This window comes from Bos taurus, chromosome 22, assembly GCF_002263795.3.
Source record: "Bos taurus isolate L1 Dominette 01449 registration number 42190680 breed Hereford chromosome 22, ARS-UCD2.0, whole genome shotgun sequence".
In the NCBI taxonomy this organism is placed as follows: domain Eukaryota; kingdom Metazoa; phylum Chordata; class Mammalia; order Artiodactyla; family Bovidae; genus Bos; species Bos taurus.
Window position 1 is genome coordinate 31,643,898 of NC_037349.1, and position 24,255 is coordinate 31,668,152.

General features: G+C 41.0%; 1 protein-coding gene across 17 annotated transcripts in view; it reads right to left on the bottom strand.

Moving 5' to 3' along the window:
• The window catches only part of MITF (melanocyte inducing transcription factor), a 228,836-nt gene that overhangs the window by 29,244 nt on the left and 175,337 nt on the right, over positions 1-24,255 (bottom strand). For 12 of the 17 annotated variants that reach the window (XM_024982417.2, XM_015459503.3, XM_005222626.4 and 9 more), the window contains 3 exons: positions 5,754-5,981; positions 4,619-4,702; positions 2,391-2,486 (listed from right to left, as the gene is read on the bottom strand). In XM_024982417.2, the coding sequence (XP_024838185.1) occupies positions 2,391-2,486; positions 4,619-4,702; positions 5,754-5,981 (408 nt within the window). 17 annotated transcript variants of the gene reach the window in all.

Below are 24,255 nucleotides of genomic sequence, written 5' to 3' on the forward strand. Positions count from 1 at the left end.
TGAAAGTGAAAAGTGAAAGTGAAGTCGCTCAGTCGTGTCCGACTCCTAGCGACCCCATGGGTATATGTAAAAATTATATGTAAAAATTATAAACTCCTGAGCGCAAGCTCCTCCAAGGTTTTTGCTCCTGTTCGTCCTAGGATTCTGACTACTGACAGGCACAGTCTGCCTCACGGATGCATAAAGCTGAAAGTAAGAGGGTTCCACAGAAGCTGACCCAGGGCTGAGAGAGGGTGGGACGAGTTTGGCAAGGAAACATTTGTTAGAAATAATATTTAGTTCTTTCAAAATAGGGGGTGAGTTTAAACGGGCAGTAAATTGACAAAACTAAACAATCTAGAAAAAACTCAGAGGTTTTGAGGGGAGTCTTACTCCTCAAGACTTCAAGAAGGTGACTTAAAGGACTGGATCAAGATAGAAAAGAAAACGTAACTATAAAAAATTGGTTTTCTAGGGATTTTGGTATAAATAAGTAAAAGCTACTACATTCCCTTGCCCAGGAAATTTATCATTGGAATTTAGTCTTTAAAAAAAATTCTGTGGTTAAAAAAATATGATTTAAAATTCACCATTTTTAATTATTTTTAAGTGTACAGTTCCATTGTGTTAAGTGTATTCACACTGTTGGGTAGCACATCTCCAGAACTTTTTCATCTTGCAAATCTGAATTTCTATAACCACTAGCCAACAACTCCCTTTCACCCTTTTTACCACCATGGAAGTTACTCTTTTAAAAACCAATTACTACCCTGTTTAGGAAAAGCATCTTAGGAACTTGTGTAGAAATTCAGTTCAGTTCAGTCTCTCAGTTGTGTCCGACTCTTTGCAACCCCGTAAATTAGTGGTTTTTAAAAGATGACTCTATCCTCCAACCAATCTTGCTTGCTTCAGACTGGCTCCACAATCCGAACCAGCTCTGGCCAATCTATCCTGTAACTGTCCTGAACTCGCTGGTTTGTATCATGTGAGTGTGTGTCAAGTGTGTCAAATCTATCAGCAATACTGATAGATTTGCTCGGTTTGTGTCAAGCCTGAAGTCAAGGGGAGATTCTGTCAGCAACCAGAGTCCTCTGTTTAGTCCTGAATGGTAGGTTCTTCCTCCACTTCCAGGGCTTGTCTCCTAAGTGTATAGTTACACCACCCCTAGATTGTCCAGCTGGTGAGTATATTATGCAGTCTTAAATATATTGCATCCTTAAAGCTGTTTGTCCATTTTATTTTCATTTCAAAAATCTGAACAGAAGGCTAGCATATTCTTGAACTCTTGGTGAAATTTAAATGTTAATAAAAATAGTATACCCCCCAAAACATACTAATTACTAAAGAATATGACAGTCTCATGGCATTGCTTGAATAGAAAACAGAAAATGATGGGACTAGGCATTCAAATCGGAGAAAGCAATGGCACCCCACTCCAGTACTCTTGCCTGGAAAATCCCAAGGGCATCGGAGCCTGGTAGGCTGCAGTCCATGGGGTCACTAAGAGTCAGACACGTCTGAGCAACTTCACTTTCACGCATTGGAGAAGGAAATGGCAACCCACTTCAGTGTTCTTGCCTGGAGAATCCCAGGGACAGGGGAGCCTGGTGGGCTGCCGTCTATGGGACGCGCAGAGTCGCATATGGGCTCTGGTCGCACAGAGTCAAACACGACTGAAGCGACTTAGCAGCAGCAGCAGCAGGCATTCAAAGATGTACTGTGACCCAGCTCTGACACATCTGACCTGTATAACCTAGGGCAACACAAGCTAACCTTTCCTAACCCTAAAATGGAGGGCAATGAGAGAATCCCAACATGACTCAAGGAATTCCTGCGAGAACCAAGAAAGATGCAAACGGAAGGAGTGAAAGAAAATAAACTCTACAGGCAAGGCTCCAACTGCAGACAGGAATACTTAACAGAGAAGAGCAAATATGACCCCTGCTTAATGAACTAAAATTGGAATAAATTTGCCATTGAAATGGGGCAAACTGAACATCACTTAATCACCTGTCAATAGTAAGGGATCTCCTTTAAAAAGTGTATTATGTTTTCAGGCTGACCAGAAAACCACTGTAAATAACACAACACACAGTATTTCCCTCGGCAGCAGTATACAAGTTAGGCATCAGACGCGGATGGGAGTTAGAAAACCTAGCATGTTATTGAAAGTGAACTTGGACTCCAGGGAATGCAGAGCTTTATCATGGGGTTACTGATAAACTCACGAGCAATTCTTAATTTCTAATGTTTGAGTCATTTATCTGTGATCTTGAGATATTTCTCTGCCTCATGAATTAACTTCTCAAAGAATCACTTGCAAAGAGAAACTGAAAATTCAGGAACAGGGAAAAAACACTGGAAATAATATCTCGAGCTTTTTTTTAGAAAAATAAAAATATCACCAATACCGTATTTGCCATTTGCAAGGCGGGATCCATCAAGCCCAGGATTTCTTCATTATAACTTGATTCTAGGCTAATGATGTCATCAATTACATCATCCATCTGAGGGAAAAAGGCAATGGAAGAGAGAGAGATATAAGCAAAAACTGTGCAAAGCAATCCAAAGAGAGATCCATGGTCTTTCCTGATCTAAAGAAGTAACACTCTTTAGTTAGAGTCTAAGAGATGACTGTCCTCTTTCTCTTCAAAGGAATACATTACTGAAGACCATTAATGCTAATGGGTGATGAGGAGGATGATACATGCAACCAGCACATAGTGAGTGATTACTAGGTGCCAGTCACTGGGCTCGGGGCTTTTTATGGACTAACTGATTTACCCTGACAATAACCCTACCAGAACAGGTGCTATTATTACAGCAATTTTTCAGGTGAGATACATGAGAAGCAGCTTGCCCAAAGTCACACATCGAAGAGGGGTTAGAGCCACAGTTTGAACTATGCTTTCAATTGTTATATAAAACTGCCTGCCCTAAACTGGAAAGAGGAACCAGGAAACTTCATCTTGAATGATAGCTGCCTTTTCCTTTTCTCATCTAAATTTATATCCAGTACATTTCCCACACCCTCCTTGGAGTAAAAAAAAAAACCACAGATGGCTGTTCAACCCTTTGTTCCCATAGGATGTGGGGGGCGCTGTGGCTCCCAGGCCACTGGTTAGCCCTGCAGTAACCTTACAATGACTTGTAAACTAAGTCTCTCCTTGTATGCCTGCCAGTGTGCTTGGCACTCCCGGAGGAGAGCACCAGGACGAGGTTATCATTACAGTCGTGGAGCTGACATTCCCTCTAGATCAATTTTATTTCCAAAGTACCAAAACATCAGTCATGATAATAAACAACAGTGATTACATGTGCATTGCAGCAGTTGCAAAGACAAGTCTGTGAAAACATTTCTTCGTAAACATCTTATGTATTTGATCTACTTGGTATGTGTGTGTGTGTGTGTGTGTTGTGTGTTGTGTGTGTGTGTGTGTGTGTGTGCGCGCACGTGCGCGAGCATGCAAACACCTGCTTGGGTCTTAATAGTGCTTCACAAGTACACAGTGAAAGCTCAGAACTCAGAGGGATGCTCCTGTGTGCCTCTTTGCCATAGTTAAAGAAGACAGGCTTCAACATCATGGCGCTTGTCAGAATCTCGGTTCTCCCACTTTCTGGGTTGGATCACTGCCCCTCATCTTTAAGAGTCACAGTGTGCCAATCTGTAAAATGGGGTTAATAATACTATGCCCTTACTGGATTCTTGTGAGATTTCAGGACAAACCATATGAAGTGCTCACAGTGCCAAGCATACAGCATACATTCAAAAAATGAGTGTCACTGAGTAACTCCAGAGAAGAATAAATGGAGGTCAGTTTTGAGTAACTGCCAGTACTGTTTCCTTTCCAGGTATACCAATTGTATGTCCTGTTTAACAGATGACTTTCGAAGTGAATTGGTAAACTGGAAAATGGGCCAGAAGACTTATGAGCAACCTTTCTTTGTAAATGTTTAATCTTTTTTTTTTTTTTTTCAGGGAAAGGAAATTACTGGCTTTGGTGTGAGAGAATTTTTTAAATAATTTGTTCTCTTATGAAAAGAGTCATACATGTTGATAAAAAGCAAAAAAAAATTTTTTTTCTTCCTCTTATATATCCATGCACTCATTTAAAATATACAAATATAATTAATAAATGGATGTAACATAATTTATATATCCATTAAACAGGATGTCACAGAAGAAATTTTCATTGCTTGGGAAAAGATTCATGAATTATCATTAAATGAATAAATAAAGTTTCCAAAAATATTTTCCATGAGATTTCATTTTATAAAACTATATAGATCTCACACATACACACATCTTGGTTTTACAGATATTCTGTCCAAGTTGCTAACCCATAAATTTGTATAACATACTTTGATAATGGTATCTAAATGAAGTACAGCAGTTTACATCTTATTTATTAAAATTTATGTATTTTAGCACAGTTTAACACCTTATAGCAACTCAGGGAAAAATGCATTTTAGTATCATTTCCCTAGTAGTTTTTAAATCATGAGACATAATGATTTAAAAAAAAAATCAGTGGGGGTGGGGGCAAAAATCCAAAGTCATTAGGAAGGTGTGATTAGCCACAAATATAGATCCTCATTACAAAGTGTTATATCCTTGGGCTGCCGAGTCATTCAGTACCTGCATGCACGATGCTCGTGAATGTGTGTTCATACTTGGGCATTCGCTCTCCGCCCTGTTTTGCTCTTCAAACTTATAAAATCCCTGCAAAAACACAAGCAAAATCAGCCCATGACTTGGATTTGCAAATGACTGTTCAGTGACATTTTCACATGAGGTTGATGGTGTAGCAACAAGATGAACTAAGCTCTCCAGTAAAGTGGAATGTGACCAAGAAATGAAATAATGAAGGAAGAACTTCCATCAAATCAGTCTGACAGATGACAAGCATGGACAGAGAAAAATAAGATGGTTGGTTTGGGTAAAAGGGAGAAGACTTAGTCCCTCTAGAAATTAAAATCAACCAAACTTCAGAAGGGTTACCTCTGAAATCACGTGAACATTTCAGAGGACAATCAAACTCCATTAAAATGATGCTCATCATCTCATAATTTGGAAATAACAGGCATTAAATCACAACTTGCCTTTTAGGTATGCTTCAAATTTTGGTGCCACAATTAGCTTTGAGGTATATTTGAGTCTTGTCTCCAACCCAGCCTTTATAAAAAGCAGCTTTCACCAGCAGCAGCAATTTATTAAGGAAACCGAATTCACCCAGCAAGGAAATCTTTGCTTTTCTGTTAGATTCTCATGTACTATATATTCTTTCAATCCAGCCATGCACACCCTGTGCTTTTTTTGTTTTTCCTTTCCAGCTCAGGAAGAAATAAAAATAATATTCCAGACATTCACAGCAAGCGGAACTTCTAAACTGCCTGTCCGACACCTTTTCTATTTTTACTATCCCTTTTCCACCTTCCCTTCTCTCCCTGCATTTTCAACGCTTTGTAAATGGAAAGGCATGGAAGAGAACACTCAGCTAACAAGCAGAAACGGGATAGGAGAAAAAGGGTCCTCGCCTCCAGGTTCTGCTCCGAGGGGGCCAAGTCCCCTGCCTGGAGCCATAACCCAATAACCCAGTGACAGTGACAGGGACAAGAGGCTAGAGGATGACAGCTAGCATGGGGAGTCTGGGACAAAGGCCGGTGAAGGTGGCCACGCGGACAGACTAGAGTCCACAATCAAGTGCAGGAGGGAGATCCAACAGACAGTCATTCAGTGTAAGAGAAAGGAGAGGGGAGGAGACATGAATTACCTCTTTTTCACAGTTGGAGTTAAGTGTAAGCATAGCCATGGGGCTGTTGGGTGCGCTGCTCCCCGGCACTGGTGGCATGACATGGTCGCCAGGCTGGTTTGGACATGGCAAGCTCAGGACTTGGTTGGCATGTTTATTTGCTAAAGTGGTAGAAAGGTACTGCTTTACCTGCTGCCTTTGGGCTTGCTGTATGTGGTACTTGGTGGGGTTTTCGAGGTGGGTCTGCACCTGAACATAGCCATGGAGGGAAGAGAAGAAAGTGCCGTTATTGGTGAGTTTTGGACGGCTCTTCTTTTCAGGCACAAGCATGAGACAGGCCAGTCCGTTAACAGAATAGATTATTAAGCCCCTGTTAGGTACCAGGCACTGTGTTAATGGATTTTGCTATTACTGAAGTTTAAAGGCTAACTCTTCGGATTTGGGTTAATACTCTGCCTGGTTTCATTTCCCTGCTAATTAACAGTCCATCTCTTTAAAACCTTGTGCCCTTCTTCTCATGCATAATAGCCAAAAATCTGCAACCATCTGTAGGGTAAACATTTTCTAACACATATCTGAAAGAGTTTATTAAGATCAAAACAATAATCTAGAAGAAGGTGTATAACTTATTTCAGTTTTCTTTGGCAAATATAATAGCTTTCTGTTTTGTTTTTAAAAAAAAACCACCTCCTTTAGAAACAACTATAAAATGGTTGTAGAACATAAACAGAAACATTCTGATGATTAAATCCACCAGTTGCAGATTAATTCTTCCCACTTTCATTGGGACATGAGTATTCAACATTTTAATTAAGATCTTAAACTCAACATAAAAAGCAGTTCCACATGAAGTAGTTTCTTTCAAACACAAAAAACACTTCCACAGATGTGTTTGTTTGTTTTTTCTTTTTGGATATGTTTTTAAAGGCATGTATATTAAGCCACCAGTATATTTTCACCTTGTTTCTCATAAGACATTAATAGACAATACGAAGCTTTTAAACAAAATCAATGATACTCAATATAGTCACTTTTTCCTTGAGAAACACAATTTATTCTTATGAGCTAAGAATAGGAGTCATGGGGAGAATACAGCCATGCACAAGAGGGAAAAAAATCCTACTAATATTTACTCTGTTCAAAACTACATTGGATTACTGCTTATGGCATCAAATAATAAACAACATTAAATAGGAAGACACGTACCAACTGAAAACTGTGTGTCTACTACAATAACACGAAAAGGTGAAACACTCAATTTATGAATTACATTTCAGAGACTGAATATAAGAATAAAGCTCACCTGATAGTGATTATATTCTAGCATTTCCAGTATAACCACGTTTTAGGTGGCCCCAATCCAACAAGAAACAGTAGACTATTCGTTCCCTCTACTTTCTGTAACTCCAATTCGTAGACTGGCATAGAGAAAGCACTATAAACAAGGTGTCCCGAGACACCACCGGAAACTTCATCACAGCAGCCCTGCTTATAATAACCTAAGCTAATTAGTTATGCATGTAAAAAAAAAAAGTTCACACAAAGGGCTTTTTTTTTTTTTGGAAGCCCTACAAGTTTGCTCTTAAATATTGATATCAACCGCCCCCCATCCCACCCAGCTTGACGTCATGCCTTTTTTTCATAAATATAAAAGAACCTTTTTTAAGGGATGAGCTATCAAAGTCAAACTCGCTGTCAGATCAAGGCCAATTCACTATTCATCTTTAGTTCCAGTAGTATTAATAGACAATGCTATTTCTCTTTCAGCAATAGGTTAAGAGCTAGATGCCCTCTTTGGAGAACACTGCCTAAAAGCTACACATGAGACTTTTCTAATGGATGAGTAACTTGGCCCCTTCCAAACACAGAAAGAGTGTCCTTTAGTATGTGGGAGTCCCTGATGAACTTTCGAGTTCAGCAGTCTCATCTTGCATCCAGGTCTCAAGGTGCATCTTATTCTTAGCTGGATAGATAAATAAATTTCCTCCTGACCTTGCATCAGGAAAAGGGGGAGCTATTCGAAATAGAAAAGGAAAAATACATATATCCACAGAGGCACTTTCGAATACATATTTACGTGGAAATTAAGAAATACACATCTCCCCAATTTAGTCCTCAAATTAGGAAGCATAACAATTTTCACTGAAAATCTTTTAATGTAATTCTTGGTGCTAGAGAAGAATACATTTATCATATACACAACTGGTGTATTTGTATATTTGCTCATTTATTCATTCCATTATTTAATGGTATTATGTGCTAAATGCCGTTCCAGGCAAAGAATGCACATTGTGAGCAAGTAGATACAATTGTCAGCTTTATGACACTGAGAGTCTGGGGTGAAGCAAAGGAAGGAAAACACAAACAGATATATATTTAAAATTATGATAATGGCTGATAGGCACTGCTGAAATGGTGAGATATTTTAAGTACAAGAATTTGAAATTTAATAATTTTGTCCAAATGCCCAGGCTAATGAAGTCCTTTAGTTGACAATCTCAAATTCTTTCAAATGACTGATCTAACGTGCACAGAAACATTTTAAGTTTCATAAAGGGTCCAGACATGATAATGATGAGGACAATAGACATTACTAAAATAAACATCAAATGAGGGCAATGGGTGTAATGTGCTTATTTCACTATTACACTTAAAAAAGAAAGGGCTGCACATTTAAAAATAAATGTTAATTCACTGGCAGATCCTTATTCTTTAAATGAATCAGAATTTCAGGCTTTAGTAAGGAAAAAAGCAACTTGTTGTCTGTTCAGCACTGTCAGTGAGGTCTTTACTACAACCAGATTGGGATGCTCAGAGTGGGATGTATTGTTTCCCTTTTACTGTCAATATATTTTTAAGTAAGTTAAGAACGGACTGGCTATAAACATTATGGAGAAGACAGAACATCCCCAGACATCACCAATCCAACACCTAAAATAGGTAACATAAAGGAGGTCATGATCTATGGGGTGGTGAGGTCTGTGGCAAACTAGAGTGCACGTGCTTCATGTAAAAAAAAAAAAAAGACAAAAAAACAGCTGACATAATCTGTAATTGACTGCAGCCCTGTGGCAATACCATTCCAGTCGAGTTGGGTTTTTTTTTTTTTTTTTTCGATTTTTCAGTTTAGCCTGCAACCTGAACTTGTTTTTTCAATGAAAACTCCCAGATTACAAAAATGACACCTAATTGTTTGATTTTTCATACTGCACAAGACAAATCAAACACACTTGTTGGTTGGACTCAACAGAAATGTGGTCTCTGCTCTACACCGTCCAGAAGGAGAATCTTTCTTTCTATATTCTGGGGCCCAGCAGGAGCACCGAGGTTCTTAGAAGTTAGTTCTTCTGAAACATTAGTGTCAAATATAGGCCATTCCATTCCTGGTGCTTCTCTGAGAGGCGCATCGTGCCTGGTGGCACAGTCAGCAGAAGAATTAAGTAGTATAAACCTGCGATCACATTCAGATCTCGCAACTTACTACTTATGTGACCTTTGGCACGATATGAACCTTTCCAGGCCTTAGTCACTTCATATGCTCAATGAGGGTGATAACAGAACCTGCCTGCTAGAGGTGTTTTTGGCATTAAATGAAACCACAATTCTACTAGGCTTAGCAATCCATCTCAAACAACCGTTTTCAAATTTTCTTTTTTGCCTTAGGACCCTTTTAAACTCTTAAATTTCTTGTGTTTATGTGGGTTTTATCTGTATTTATCATCTTAAGAATTAAAACTGAGAAAATTTTAAAACCCAAGATAACTCACTAGCATATAGTCTGCTGGGCATGAGAACAAAGACATTGTAACACATTATGTAGCCTCTGTAAAACTCTTCTGTATAGAGTTATCCTTGGAATCCACAGGGATGGGTTTTAGGACCTCTGCAGATGGCAAAATCCAAGGATGCTCAAGTCTCTAATATAAAATGGCACTGTACTCTCTGAGAGATGAACATTTATAAAAAGGAAAATAACAGTTTGTTATTATTATAAAAGTATGTGTGACCTGGTGGAATGGCAGGAGTCCTGGAGACCCCCAGGGTTCTGGGATGACACTTTGAGAAGCTCTGATCTACCTGTAGCATTGTATCCAGCCCATCCTGGTCATGCTGTTGCCCACTGTGTTGGTGGTGCACAACAAAGTCACTGTGCGTTTTGCTTGCCTCACACTCAAAACACTAATAACCCTAATTTCTCATAGCATTGCTTTTGTTGTTGTTCAATCGCCAAGTCACGTCCAACTCTTTGTGACCCCAACGACTGCAGCACACCAGGCCTCCCTGTCCCTCACTATCTCTCATAGTTTTCCCAAGTTCATGTCCATTGAATTGGTGATGATATCCAACCATCTTATCCTCTACCGCCCTCTTCTCCTTTTGCCTTCCATCTTTCCCAGCATCAGGGTCTTTTCCAATGAGTCGGCTATTCGCACCAGATACCCAAAGTATTGGAGTTTCAACTTCCACAACATTATTATGAGGCTCTATACTATAGTCTTTTGACTGCTTTATTTGGCCACACTGCACAGCATGTGGGATCTTAGTTCCCTGCCCAGGGATCAAACCCTCGCCCCCTACTAGAAGCGTAGAGTCTTAACCACTGGACCATCAGGGAAGTCTCTCCTTTCTCTATAGTAAAAGCCATATAAATGTAACATTCTGTCTTCAACTGTCCTAAACCATAGATTTTTAGTTAGTGATTTCCCTCTCATTCATTTTAAAACTGCCAATGAAAACACATGTGGCATTAAACATCGGTATGATTTCCTGGTAATTTTTGTAGGTTTTTGTCCTTCAAACCAACTGTATTATGGAATTCAGATGCCAAAAATTGGGTATTGTTGAGCAGTTGAGGTGCAGACACAAAATAAAGCTGGAATACTTCTCACTCTACCAAAACACCATATTTTATTGACATAACTTATATTTCACAGAAGTAAGTATGTTAGCTATCTGGGTCAAGGGCAAAAATCCAATGACTTTGAAACTTTTCTTTCCTGTTATTACTACTGTCTTTTTCCCTTTTTCCTTCCTTCATTCAGATCCTGAACTGATAGCAAACGAATGGGAATGAATCACTTTCTAGCTGTCACAGTTTAGTTTCCCCACTTCCCAGGTGACACTGACAGGCTGTTTCCCATCGGTTTCATTCTAAAGAGACCCTGGAGCACATCAGTGTAAGATGGTGCCTACAGATACCATCAAATTGGCTGACAAAAGAATTCACCGGAGCAAAGAAAAATCCCCATCTGATTGATATCCACTGCACTTTGATTACCTCTACTATTTGTAGATCAGAATAAAAATAAAATTGAGTGAATATTCCCATAATTCTTTTACTATAATGGACTTTACTTTTTGAACAAGTCATCAGAGCTTTCAGATTTCTCACTTTGTGTTTAGAGAGAGAATGTGTTCTTTTGTTCAGTAAGTAAAAGAAATATTAAAATGGATTCAATCAGATGCTATCCACTACCACCCCCAAGGGCTTCCTTGGTAGCTCAGCTGGTAAAGAATCTGCCTGCAACGCAGGAAACCCCGGTTCCATTCCTAGGTTGGGAAGATCCCCTGAAGAAGTGATAGGCTACCCATTCCAGTATTCTTGGGCTTCCCTGGCGGCTCAGACAGTAAAGAAGCCATCTGCAATGAGGGAGACCTGGGTTATACGCCTGGATTGGGAAGATGCCCTGGAGGAGGGCATGGCAACCCACTCTAGTATTCTTGCCCTGAGAATTCCCATGAACAGAGGAGCCTGGCAGGCTACAGTCTATGGAGTCGCGAAGAGTTGGATATGACTGAGTGACTAAGCACACACAGCACAGCACCCCCCAAACCACTATGCTCTTCATACTATTTTTAAAGGACAATGTACAGAGATGGTCACTAATGTAATCATCATCCCTTAGAACATGATGAAACAGAGCACATTCTGAAACAGCTAGCATTCTGAAATGACTCACCCAAAGTCTTGCCCTAGGTCATGTATGAGAGGTGACAAGATTCTTTTCAGTCCCACAATTATAATATTACCATGAATGAAAACAACGGCCCAGAACGCAAGTTCTCATTCAGCAATGTTTTCACTGCAACCTGGACAACCTTCTCCTTAATAAAAAAGAAAGACAACAAGGATACAAATCCTGACCTAAGAGAGAAAACCCCAAACCATATGCAGACAAATGCAAATTTAGAAGAGGATATGGAGAAAAGGAACTCTCCTACACTGTTGGTGGAAATGTAAATTGGTATACACTCTACAAACAACAGCATGGAGGTTTCTCCAACAACAACAAAAACCCTAACAACAGAGTGGCAATAAGATCCAGCAAAATTACTCCTGGGCATATATCCAGGAAAAATGGAAACTCTAATTTTAAAAGATACATGCACCCCAAGGTTCATAGTAGCACTATTTACAATAGTCAAGACATGGAAGCAACCTAAATGTCCATCAACAGATGAAGAGATAAAGATGTTGTATATATACACAATGGACTATTACTCAGGCATTCAGTTCAGTTCAGTTCAGTTGTTCAGTCATGTCTGACTCTTTGTGACCCCATGAATTGCAGCACTCCGGGCCTCCCTGTCCATCTCCAACTCCCGGAGTTTACCCAAACTCATGTCCATTGACTTGGTGATGCCATCCAACCATCTCATCCTCTGTCATCCCTTTCTCCTCCTGCCTTCAATCCCTGCATCAGGGTCTTTTCAAATGAGTCTGTTCTTTGCATCAGGTGGCCAAAGTATTGGAGTTTCAGCTTCAATATCAGTCCTTCCAATGAACACCCAGGACTGATCTCCTTTAGAATGGACTGGTTGGATCTCCTTGCAGTCCAACGGACTCTCAAGAGTCTTCTCCAACACCACAGTTCAAAAGCATCAATTCTTCGGCACTCAGCTTTCCTTATAGTCCAACTCTCACATCCATACATGACTACTGGAAAAACCACAGCCTTGACTAGATGGGACCTTTGTTGGCAAAGTAATGTCTCTGCTTTTTAATATGCTGTCTAGGTTGGTCATAACTTTCCTTCCAAGCAGTAATCATCTTTTAATTTCATGGTTGCAGTCACCATCTACAGTGGTTTGGAGCCCCACAAAATAAAGTCTGCCACTGTTTCCACTGTTTCCCCATCTATTTGCCATGAAGTGATGGGACCAGATGCCATGATCTTAGTTTTTTGAATGTTGAATTTTAAGCCAACTTTTTCACTCTCCTCTTTCACTTTCATCAAGAAGCTCTTTAGTTCTTCTTCAATTTCTGCCATAAGGGTGGTGTCATCTGCATATCTGAGGTTATTGATATTTCTCCCAGCAATCTTGATTCTAGCTTGTGCTTCATCCAGCCCAACATTTTTCATGATGTACTCTACATATAAGCTAAATAAGCAGGGTGACAATATACAGCCTTGACGTACTCCTTTTCCTATTTGGAACCAGTTTGTTGTTCCATGTCCAGTTCTAACTGTTGCTTCCTGACCTGCATACAAATTTCTCAAGAGGCAGGTCAGGTGGTTTGGTATTCCCATCTCTTTCAAAATTTTCAACAGTTTATTGTGATCCCACACAGTCAAAGGTTTTGGCATAGTCAATAAAGCAGAAATAGATGTTTTTCTGGAACTCTCTTGCTTTTTCAATGATCCAGCGGATGTTGGCAATTTGATCTCTGGTTCTTCTGCCTTTTCTAAAACCAGCTTGAACATCTGGAAGTTCATGGTTCATGTATTGCTGAAGCCTGGCTTGGAGAATTTTGAGCATTACTTTACTAGCATGTGAGATGAGTGCAATTGTGCGATAGTTTGAACATTCCTTGGCATTGCCCTTCTTTGTGATTGGAATGAAAACTGACCTTTTCCAGTCCTGTGGCCACTGCTGAGTTCTCCAAATTTGCTGGCATACTGAGTGCAGCACTCTCACAGCATCATCTTTTAGGATTTGAAATAGCTCAACTGGAATTCCATCACCTCCACTAGCTTTGTTCATAGTGATGCTTCTAAGGCCCACTTAACTTCACATTCCAGGATGTTTAGCTCTAGGTGAGTGATCACACCATCACGATTATCTGGGTCATGAAGGTCTTTTTGTACAGTTCCTCTGTGTATTCTTGCCACCTCTTCTTAATACCTTCTGCTTCTGTTAGGTCCATACCATTTCTATCCTTTATTGAGCCCATCTTTGCATGAAATGTTCCCTTAGATTCTCTAATTTTCTTGAAGAGATCTCTAGTCTTTCCCATTCTATTTTTTCCTCTATTTCTTTGCACTGATCACTGAGCCACTCAGGCATTACAAAGAATAATATAATGCCACAGCCAGCAATATGGATGGACCTAGAGTTTATCATACTAAGTAAGTTGAGAAAGACAAACACCATATAGTATCAGTTACACGTGCTAAGCCACTTCAGTCATGCCTGACTCTGTGTGACCCCATGGACTATAGCCTGCTAGGCTCCTCTGTCCACAGGATTCTCCAGGCAAGAACACTGGAGTAGGTTGCCACTTCCTGCTCCAGGGGATCTTCCCAAACCAGACTGAACCCACGTCTCTTACATTTCTTGCATTGGCAGGTGGGCTCTTTACCACTAGCACCACCTGGGAAGCTGTTATCACTTATATAAGGAATCTAAAAAAAAAAGATACAAATGAGCATATTTAAAGACAGAAAACAGAGTCTGAGACATGGGAAACAAATTTATGGTTTTCCAAAAAGAAAAGCAAGGGTTGGGGGGCATAAATCAAGAGTTTGGGATTAACAGAAACACACAACTATACATGAAACAGATAAACAACAAAGTCTGATTGGATAGCACAGGGAACTATATTCAATATCTTGTAATAACCTATAATGGAACAGAATTTGAAAGAGAATATACACATATATTGGAGAAGGCAATGGCACCCCACTCCAGTACTCTTTGCCTGGAAAATCCCATGGACAGAGGAGCCTGGTGGGCTGCTGTCTATGGGGTCACACAGAGTCGGACACGACTGAAGTGACTTAACAGCAGCAGCATACACATATATTCTTTTTCAGATTTTTCTTTCTTGTACAGCTGAAACTAATACAGCACTGTAAATCAACTATGCTTCAATTTTTTAAAAATCATATGCAAAAAAAAAAAAAAAAAAAAGATCAGTACTTAAATAAGTGACTACAGTTGATATAGCCAGGTCTTCTTCCCTATCACAGAGATCTGCCCACCAGCCCAATTAGGCCTGCTCTCTGCTTTTGCATGGCCTAAACACTAAGAATAGATTTTTACAGTTTTAACTGGCTGAAAATCATGAAAAGAAGAATGATATTTCATGATACATGAGAATTTTATGAAATCCAAATTTCAATGTCCATAAATAAAGTTTGCTTGGCACACAGCCCCGTCCATTCGTTGACATGTTGTCCATGGCTGCTCCCACACTATAGCAGCGGAGCCCAGGTGGCTCCTAGCCTAAAATATCTACTATCTGGGTTTTTAGAGAAAATGTCAATCCTTGCTCTGTAAGAAAGTTTTACCAATCTAGAATTCAGTTTTCCTACTATGTTGAAGCTTCAGCAAGATTTGAAGAATGAGGTGATTTTTTTTTCAAAAGAGAAATACAATATGTATAAATAATTTTATAGTTGTTTTTCCAAATAACTGGACAAATGAACAGAGGATATGCTTAATTATCCCTATTTTAAAGGCTGTAAAACAAAAACAAACTCTAAAAGGAAAAGTGAAAAGGCTCACCAGGGTTAGAAAACAAACTCAGGGCCCTGCCTCCTGTGTCCAGTAACAAATGATGGAACCCCTTCACTGCTGATCAATTTCCATCAAGGATTTGAACTGAGTAAAGAGACAAAGATAAACCTACATCCAGAAGTGTACTCCCATATCTTATGCATGCAAAAATATGCATGAATTTATATTGTATTGTTTTTGATCTGCACAGTTTAACACCACTTCCTGTCTTACTACTCTGTTGCTGCTGCTGCTAAGTCGCTTCAGTTGTGTCCAACTCTGTGCGACCCCACAGACGGCAGCTCACCAGGCTCTCTGAATTCAGACGGATGTGTAGTAAATGTGCACATGAGGAACGGCGAGCAAATCTATTTTTCTAAAACTGTGATGTTGTAATAGAATAAAGTGGACTGCCCTATTAAAAGTTCCTAGCAAGCTTCTTATCCTAAACCAATGACCTATAAAATAAAGGACTTACTCTAAACTGCAAAGTGGGCATGCTTGGTATTTAGGAAAAACAATATTCAGCAGTCTTAAAAAAAAAAATAAAAAGGAAGTATTACTGTAAGAAAACTCACAGTATATATATTATTTTTTCTCTCTCAGACTAAAATAAACCCAAGGTCTGAGTATTAAAAGAACATCAAGTGTTTATCTCAGCCAAATAGAAATATGAGAGATTAAAGGGTGGCAGCCATCTGCCTGCAGAGTATGAATAATCCCAGGTTAAAAACACCACTTACAGAATCAAATTTCTATAAGAGAAGCAGCAAGACCCAATAAACTTAATCCATTACTCACTTTAAAGAAAAACCATGCATTTACATTCTGAGGACCATATAAATCATGATGCACAGTTATATCATATTAAATATAGCAGGATTTTTTTTAAAACACAGAAAACAGAATTAGCATTAATTCAATCAAAACTGTATATCATGTACCTGATGCTGTGCATTTTATATTCACTCCTGCTGCTGCTGCTGCTGCTAAGTCGCTTCAGTTAGGTCTGACTCTGTGCGACCCCAGAGACGGCAGCCCACCAGGCTCCCCCGTCCCTGGGATTCTCCAGGCAAGAACACTGGAGCGGGTTGCCATTTTCTTCTCCAATGCAGCAAAGTAAAAAGTGAAAGTGGAGTCGGACCAGCGACCCCATGGACTGCAGCCTACCAGGCTCCTCCGTCCATGGGATTTTCCAGGCAAGAGTACTGGAGTGGGGTGCCATTGCCTTCTCCAATATTCACTCCTAGCTCAGGTCAATTTAAAATAAAGCTCAGAAATCACTTGGATAGCTTATAAAGTATTCTTGAAAGCTTATTCTCACAATTTTTTAAAATCATATGATGACAACTGATTACATACAGAAGGAACTATAGACTCTTCAGATTTTCATAGGTTTAACCTCTTATATTGAATTGCTGCTATTCAGAGTATACCCAATTGTCCTCTTCCAAACACAAAAATAGGGTTGAGTGCAAGTCTTCATGTCTAAATAAATCATTTAGGATCTTGTTAAGTGCTGTGTGATTCTGTAGGTCTGGGGTAGGGCCCAGGATCCTGCATTTCTAATAAGCTCCCAGGGGAAGTCTACCCTGCTGGTCAATAAATCACACCACCCTCTGAGTGCAAGGCTTTAACACATTTTCACCTCAACTTCTGCTCCCATCAAAAGAGTTATATCTTCACCATTCACTCACCAAATACTATCTACCAGCCAGATACCAGGCAACTGTCTTCGTTAGACACAGGCTGTTCAGGGGCAAGCCTCACCCAGAAGGTGACATGTAAGTATAGGTCTATAGTTGGGGAAAGAGAATGAGCTAGGAGATGGGTGGAAAGAGCAATCCAGCAAAGTACAAAAGTCCTCGGTGTGAACAAGCCTCTCCTGTTCAGGGAAGAGTAAGGAGGCTCTTCACACACACTCTCCTTGGCTGCTTCTTGACAGGGTTTGACACTTGCCTGGGTTTTCTCCTGCCCTGCCTCTTTCATCATTTCTTCCCAGTGGCCTTTGCTAGTTTTCTCCTCTTCTCTCCTTCTTAAATGTCAGAGCACCCTAGGGTTCAGAGCTTGACTTCCTCTCTCTGCAAGCACAGCCCTGATGAAGATCCAGGCTCCTGGATTTAAACACCTGGTTCAGATGTCCTGAACTCCACAGTCACCTCCACCAGCCTACTCCATTGGGAGGACTGAAGACATCCTCCCCTCCTGCCACACTCTTCTCCATCTTAGTAGATGGCAATCGCATTCTTCCATTACGTTGAAATGTATGAAATTAAATTAAATAACCTTCATCTGGTTCAACCTAGTTGCTCATTTCCAAAACTGTGGTCAACTTCATCATCTTCAATTCATTTCTTTCCTTCACACCCTACATCCAATCCATCAAGAGGCACTGGTTTTCTTTTTAGGATATATCCCAAATGTAACTAATTTTCATCATCTCTACTGTTACCTCTTTAACAAAGTCAGTTCAGTTCAGTTCAGTCGCTCAGTCGTGTCCGACTCTCTGTGACCCCATGAATCGCTGCACGCCAGGCCTCCCTGTCCATCACCAACTCCCGAAGTTCACTCAGACTCACGTCCATTGAGTCAGTGATGCCATCCAGCCATTTCATCCTCTGTCATCCCCTTCGCCTCCTGCCCCCAATCCCTCCCAGCATCCGAGTCTTTCCCAGTGAGTCAACTCTTCGCATGAGGTGGCCAAAGTACTGGAGTTTCAGCTTTAGCATCATTCCTTCCAAAGAAATCCCAGGGCTGATCTCCTTTAGAATGGACTGGTTGGATCTCCTTGCAGTCCAAGGGACTCTCAAGAGTCTTCTCCAACACCACAGTTCAAAAGCATCAATTCTTCGGCGTTCAGCCTTCTTCACAGTCCAACTCTCACATCCATACGTGACCACAGGAAAAACCATAGCCTTGACCAGATAGACCTTTGTTGGCAAAGTAATGTCTCTGCTTTTCAATATGCTATCTAGGTTGGTCATAACTTTCCTTCCAAGGAGTAAGCGTCTTTTAATTTCATGGCTGCAGTCACCATCTGCAGTGATTTTGGAGCCCCCAAAAATCAAGTCTGACACTGTTTCCACTGTTTCCCCATCTATTTCCCATGAAGTGATGGGACCGGATGCCATGATCTTCATTTTCTGAATGTTGAGTTTTAAGCCAACTTTTCACTCTCCTCTTTCACCTTTAACAAGGTAAAACACCCTAAAATCGATGTTTTAACAAGCTCTCATCACTTTAACAAGGCCATCATCATTTCACATTTGGGTGACTGAAAAGCCTCTTGACTCTTCCACCTACTATGTGCTCTCTTGCAGCCTATGTTCAATATACTGTGTGATCCTTGTAAAACATGTCAGATCATACCACTCCTGTGCACAAAGAACCCCTCTCCAATGGCTCCCTATTTATCTCTGAGGAAAATAAAACTCCTTACAATGGCCTGCCTGCTGCTAACCCTAACCCTAACCCTAAGTCACTTCAATCATGTCCGACTCTGTGCGACCCCATAGACGGCAGCCCACCAGGCTCCCCCGACCCTGGGATTCTCCAGGCAAGAACACTGGAGTGGGTTGCCTTTTACTTCTCCAGTGCATGAAAGTGAAAAGTGAAAGTGAAGTTGCTCAGCAGCCTTCCAGGCTCTGCCATCCATGGGATTTTCCAGGCAAGAGTACTAGAGTGGGGTGCCTTTTACTTCTCCAGTGCATGAAAGTGAAAAGTGAAAGTGAAGTTGCTCAGCAGCCTTCCAGGCTCCGCCATCCATGGGATTTTCCAGGCAAGAGTACTAGAGTGGGGTGCCATTGGCCTACAAGTCCCTAAACCAGAGCTGTCCATGGGCTTGTTAGATATGCTCATTCTTGGGCTCCACACCAGAACTGATGCATCAGTATTTCTGAGTGAGGATCACAATTAATGTTTTAACAAGCTCTCCAGGTAGATTCTTATCCACAACAAAGTTTGAAGACTCCAGCCCACTGTGCCCACCTCCCCTTCCATCCCGAGGTCATTTCTCTCTGATCTTATCTCCCATAACCATCCTAAGCACTTAGAAACCCCAATCCCCTCCCCACCAGTGACCCCCACCCACCCCTACTCTGTTCTCTGTGTCCAGAACATGGCCTGGCACATAGTAGGAGCTCAGCAAATATGTAGAGAATTGATGACTGAGTGGAGGCAGTGGGGCTGAAATGCATGGATGAGGGGAGAGACTAGAAAACTAAGGACGAAGGGTATCAGACTGTTTAGGGCCTTGGACAGGTTAGAGGTTAGGGTCCTGACAGATTCTGGAAATGTCCTGAAGGAATGGAGAAGTGGCAGACTGACTTTCTTCTTGACTAATTCAGAAAACCCTGGAGGAAATGTCTCCAAGCCAGGCAGATGATTCACAGTGCACCTCCCCAATCTGAGTTACAAAACTTCCTTTTCTGTGAGGGCAGACCCAAAGACTGCCAACTCTTACAGCTCTTATTCATGATGCTTAGGGCCCTGAGGATCTAACACACATGGCTAAGAGCCTGGACATTTGTCTCTATCTCTAGCTTCCCTCATAGCTCAGTTGGTAAAGAATCCACCAGCAATGCAGGAGACCCCAGTTCGATTCCTGGGTCAGGAAGAGCCACTGGAGTAGGGACAGGTTACCCACTCCAGTATTCTTGGGCTTCCCTTGTGGCTCATCTGGTAAACAATCTGTCTGCAATGTGGGAGACCTGGGTTCAATCCCTGGGTTGGGAAGATCCCTTGAAGAAGGGAAAGGTTACCCATTGCAGTATTCTGGCCTGGAGAATTCCATGCACGGTATAGTCCATGGGGTCGGAAAGAGTTGGACATGACTGAGTGACTTTCACTACACTGTAGACCTCTTGATAAGTCACAATTAAAGCAGAAGTCCTCAAGCTGGTGGCCCATAGGCACAGTCCACAGGTATGGCTTAATGGCCTACAGAGTATTTAATTAAAAATTAGGAGTTCTCATACTAAAATTTGGATGTCTGGTTTCTCTGAATACAAAGACCTAGCAACAATGAACAACCACCCAGTGGGCCAGTAGGGGGCGGAGCTGAGAAGCAGCTGCCTTCCTTTGATGTGACTCTTGCTCTTCATTTTGCCACATTCTTGTTCAGTCACTAAGTTGCGTCCACCTCTATGTGACCTCACGGACTGCAGCACACCAGGCTTCCCTGTCCTTCACTATCTCCCGGAGCTTGTTCAAACGCACGTCCATTAAGTCGACAATGCCATCCAACTATCTCATTCTCTGTCGCCCCCTTCTCCTGCCTTCAATCCTATTCCCAGCATCAGGGTCTTTTCTAATGAGTCAGCTCTTCGCATCAGGTGGACAAAGTACTGGAGCTTCAGCTTCAGCATCAGTCCTTCCAGTGAACATTCAGGGTTGATTTCCTTTAGGATTGACTGGTTTAATCTCCCTGCTGTCTAAGAGACTCTCAAGAGTCTTCTCCAGCACCATAGTTCGAAAGCATCAATTCTTCAGCACTCAGCCTTTTTTATGGTCCAACTCTCACATCCCATACATGACCACTGGAAAAACCACAGGCTTGCCTATATGGACATTTGTCAGCAAAGTGATGTTTCTGCTTTTTAATATGCTATCTAGGATTGTAATAGCTTTTTTCCAAGGAGCAAGCGTCTTTTAATTCTGTGGTTGCAGTCACCATCTGCAGTGATTTTGGAGTCCAAGAAAATAAAATCTGTCACTGCTTCCCCTTTCTTCTCATCTATTTTTTGTGAAGTAATGGACAAGATGCCATGATCTTCATTTTTTGAATGTTGAGCTTTAAGCCAGATTTTTCACTCTCCTCTTTCATTTTCATCAAGAGGCTCTTTAGTTCCTCCTTGCTTTCTGCCATTAGAGCAGTATCATCTGCATATCTGAGGTTGCTGATATTTCTCCCAGCAATCTTGATTCCAGTTTGTGATTCATCCAGCCCAGCATTTCACATGATGTGTTCTGCATATAAGTTAAATAAGCAGGGTGACAATATAAAATCTTGACATACTCCTTTCCCAATTTGGAACCAGTCTGTTGCTCTATGTCCAGCTCTAAATGTTGCTTCTTGACCTGCATACAGGTTTCTCAGGAAGCAGGTAAGGCGGTCTGGTATTCCCATATCTTTAAGAATTTTCCACAGTTTGCTGTGATCCACACAGTCAAAGGCTTTCAGGTATTCAGTGAAGCACAAGTAGATGTTTTTCTGGAATTCCATTGCTTTTTCTATAGTCCAACATATGTTGGCAATTTGATCTCTGGTTATCACTCCTTATTCTGATACTTAAAACGGCCCTGATCTACTCATTAATTTGCTTGGCTCCTGAAGGCATTTAAATTGGTAAACTCCCTTAGCCTTTCACATTCCATATTCCAGGAGGTAGTTCCAAATCCGATGAAATGATGGTAGCATAAGTGGGACTAGAATACACTAAATGAACAATCTCATATGATACAGGTGAGACAATGAATTGATACTAAGTTTTTAAAAGTACATGCTCATCTAGCAATTCACACTTTACACAACTTTTCTAAGGTAATCATCAGATGTAAGGGCAAAGATTTAAGAACACAGAGGTCCAGCAGAGCATTACCTAAAAAAGAAGACCTTAGGACCCACTGCTTATTTTTGGAAATAAAGTTTTAGTGGGACATAGCCACACTCATTAATTTACATATAGTGTACAACTGTTTTCAAACTATTACAATACTAGACGGCAGTTGGGTAATAGACCTTACATCCTCCAAAGCATACAGTATTTACTACCTGGCCCTTTAAAGAAAGTGTGCCAACCACTACTCTCAAATAACAAAATATGGGAAATTAATATCAATACAAAGCAATGCATTCAAGTAATTATGAGGAAGCTATATGAGTTCAAGGTTCCTCAACCTCAGCACTATTGACCCTATGGCCAAGTACTTCTTTTTTGCGGGGTTGTATGTGTATTACAGGGTATTTAGCAACATCCTTGGCCTCTGCCCAGTGTATGCCAATGGAACGATTTCCTCAACACTGGTTGTAACATTCAAAAATGTCTCCAGACATTCTAAATGTCCTTAGGGTGAGGGGAGGGAATTGCCCTCAAATAGATGGACACGATATAGACAGTGAAATGTGTCTATAAAACTATTTAATGAGAGGAAAAGTTTATCATATAAGTAGGAACACAAAGGAGAAGGCAATGGCACCCCATTCCAGTACTCTTGCCTGGAAAATCCCATGGACAGAGGAGCCTGGTGGGCTGCAGTCCATGGGGTCGCTGGGAGTCGGGCACGACTGGGCGACTTCACTTTCACTTTTCACTTTCATGCATTGGAGAAGGAAATGGCAACCCACTCCAGTGTTCTTGCCTGGAGAATCCCAGGGACGGGGGAGCCTGGTGGGCTGCCGTCTATGGGGCCGCACACAGTCGGACACGACTGAAGCGACTTAGCAGCAGCAGCAGCAGCAGGAACACAAAACAAGTTAGAATCACTACCTACTCTGTGACGCTAAACTGAATTAAAAATGCTTTCATTACATATGCACACACACACACAAACCAGTTACAAATCATTCATCAAAAATCTTCATCATGACTATCTCAGGATGACTAAAGTATAGATGACTGTTATCTTATTGGTTCTTTTAAATATTTTCTATTATGTCACAAAGAGTCAGACACGACTTTGCAACTGAACAACAACAATAATGTATACGATGCTAATTTTGTAATTAAGAAAAAAAATCTATAAATTCCACAAAAATTAAAGTTTGTGGATGTGGACAAATAAAAATATATTCATGCAGAATTTCGCTACTAAAAATTTTGAAAACCAGAAATAAACTCACGAAGGCATTATGTAATGATGAAATCTGCCTCATTTCAATTTTTTTTCTTTAAATACTAGATTAGATTAAGAAGACCCTGATACTTTTGAAATTTTTGGTCTAACAATCAAGCCCAGACTGTTTCAGTTTGTACAATGTCTGACACATTTTTACGGTTTTCTAAAGGGCTGCAATTACGTGACTTCGTGGTGTTCTTATAATAAGAGCTCATTGTAAGGACTGTCCAGCTGCCCCCACCCCAATGGGAGTTGTGAGTGCCGCCTTCCACGTGTTACAACTTTTTTTTATGCCCCAGTTTAGCACTGCCTCCAAATCGAAGATGCCTTTTTGTTTCAGCATTTCTCCCCCCAAATGCCCCTATTGTTTGCAGTTTATCGGGTATTAGAGATCATTACGACACAAGCGGCAAAACTCTTTTTCAGAAGGACAGACACTCTTTAAGAAACTGGCAGTGGTCAAGTTTGACAGAGATGAAAACATTGCCCTAGGCCTAAGCAAAAGGTCAGCCAGAAATGAGAGCTGAACACTGCCGGTTTGAAGGTCAAGTCCACACGAGCTGAAAGCTGGCAAAAAGCAGCCGCCTCATAACAACACGGACTTCAGGGCCTGGATCATGAGACCAAGGAGGTCCTCCCAGTTTTTGAGGAAATGCACTGTCTTGGGCAATTCCTAAGACCTCTTGTACACATTATGTGATAAGCGAATTCCAGTCTGGAATGAACAACTCCAACAATTGATAGCAGCAGCTCACAAGTACTTTCTGACCGAGAGTTTTACGGCCCGGTGCGTTGTAACGACCCCACCCAACAACCCAGCCATTCGTTCAACTAGCATTTACGGAGGCTCAGAGGATAAAGCAGCCACGAAGGCAGAACTTCTGACCCCACAAAAGCCATACTGAAGCTGGGGAAGCAGAGACAAACACGATGGCAACAAGTCAACAAAGAAAGAAGAAGTTCA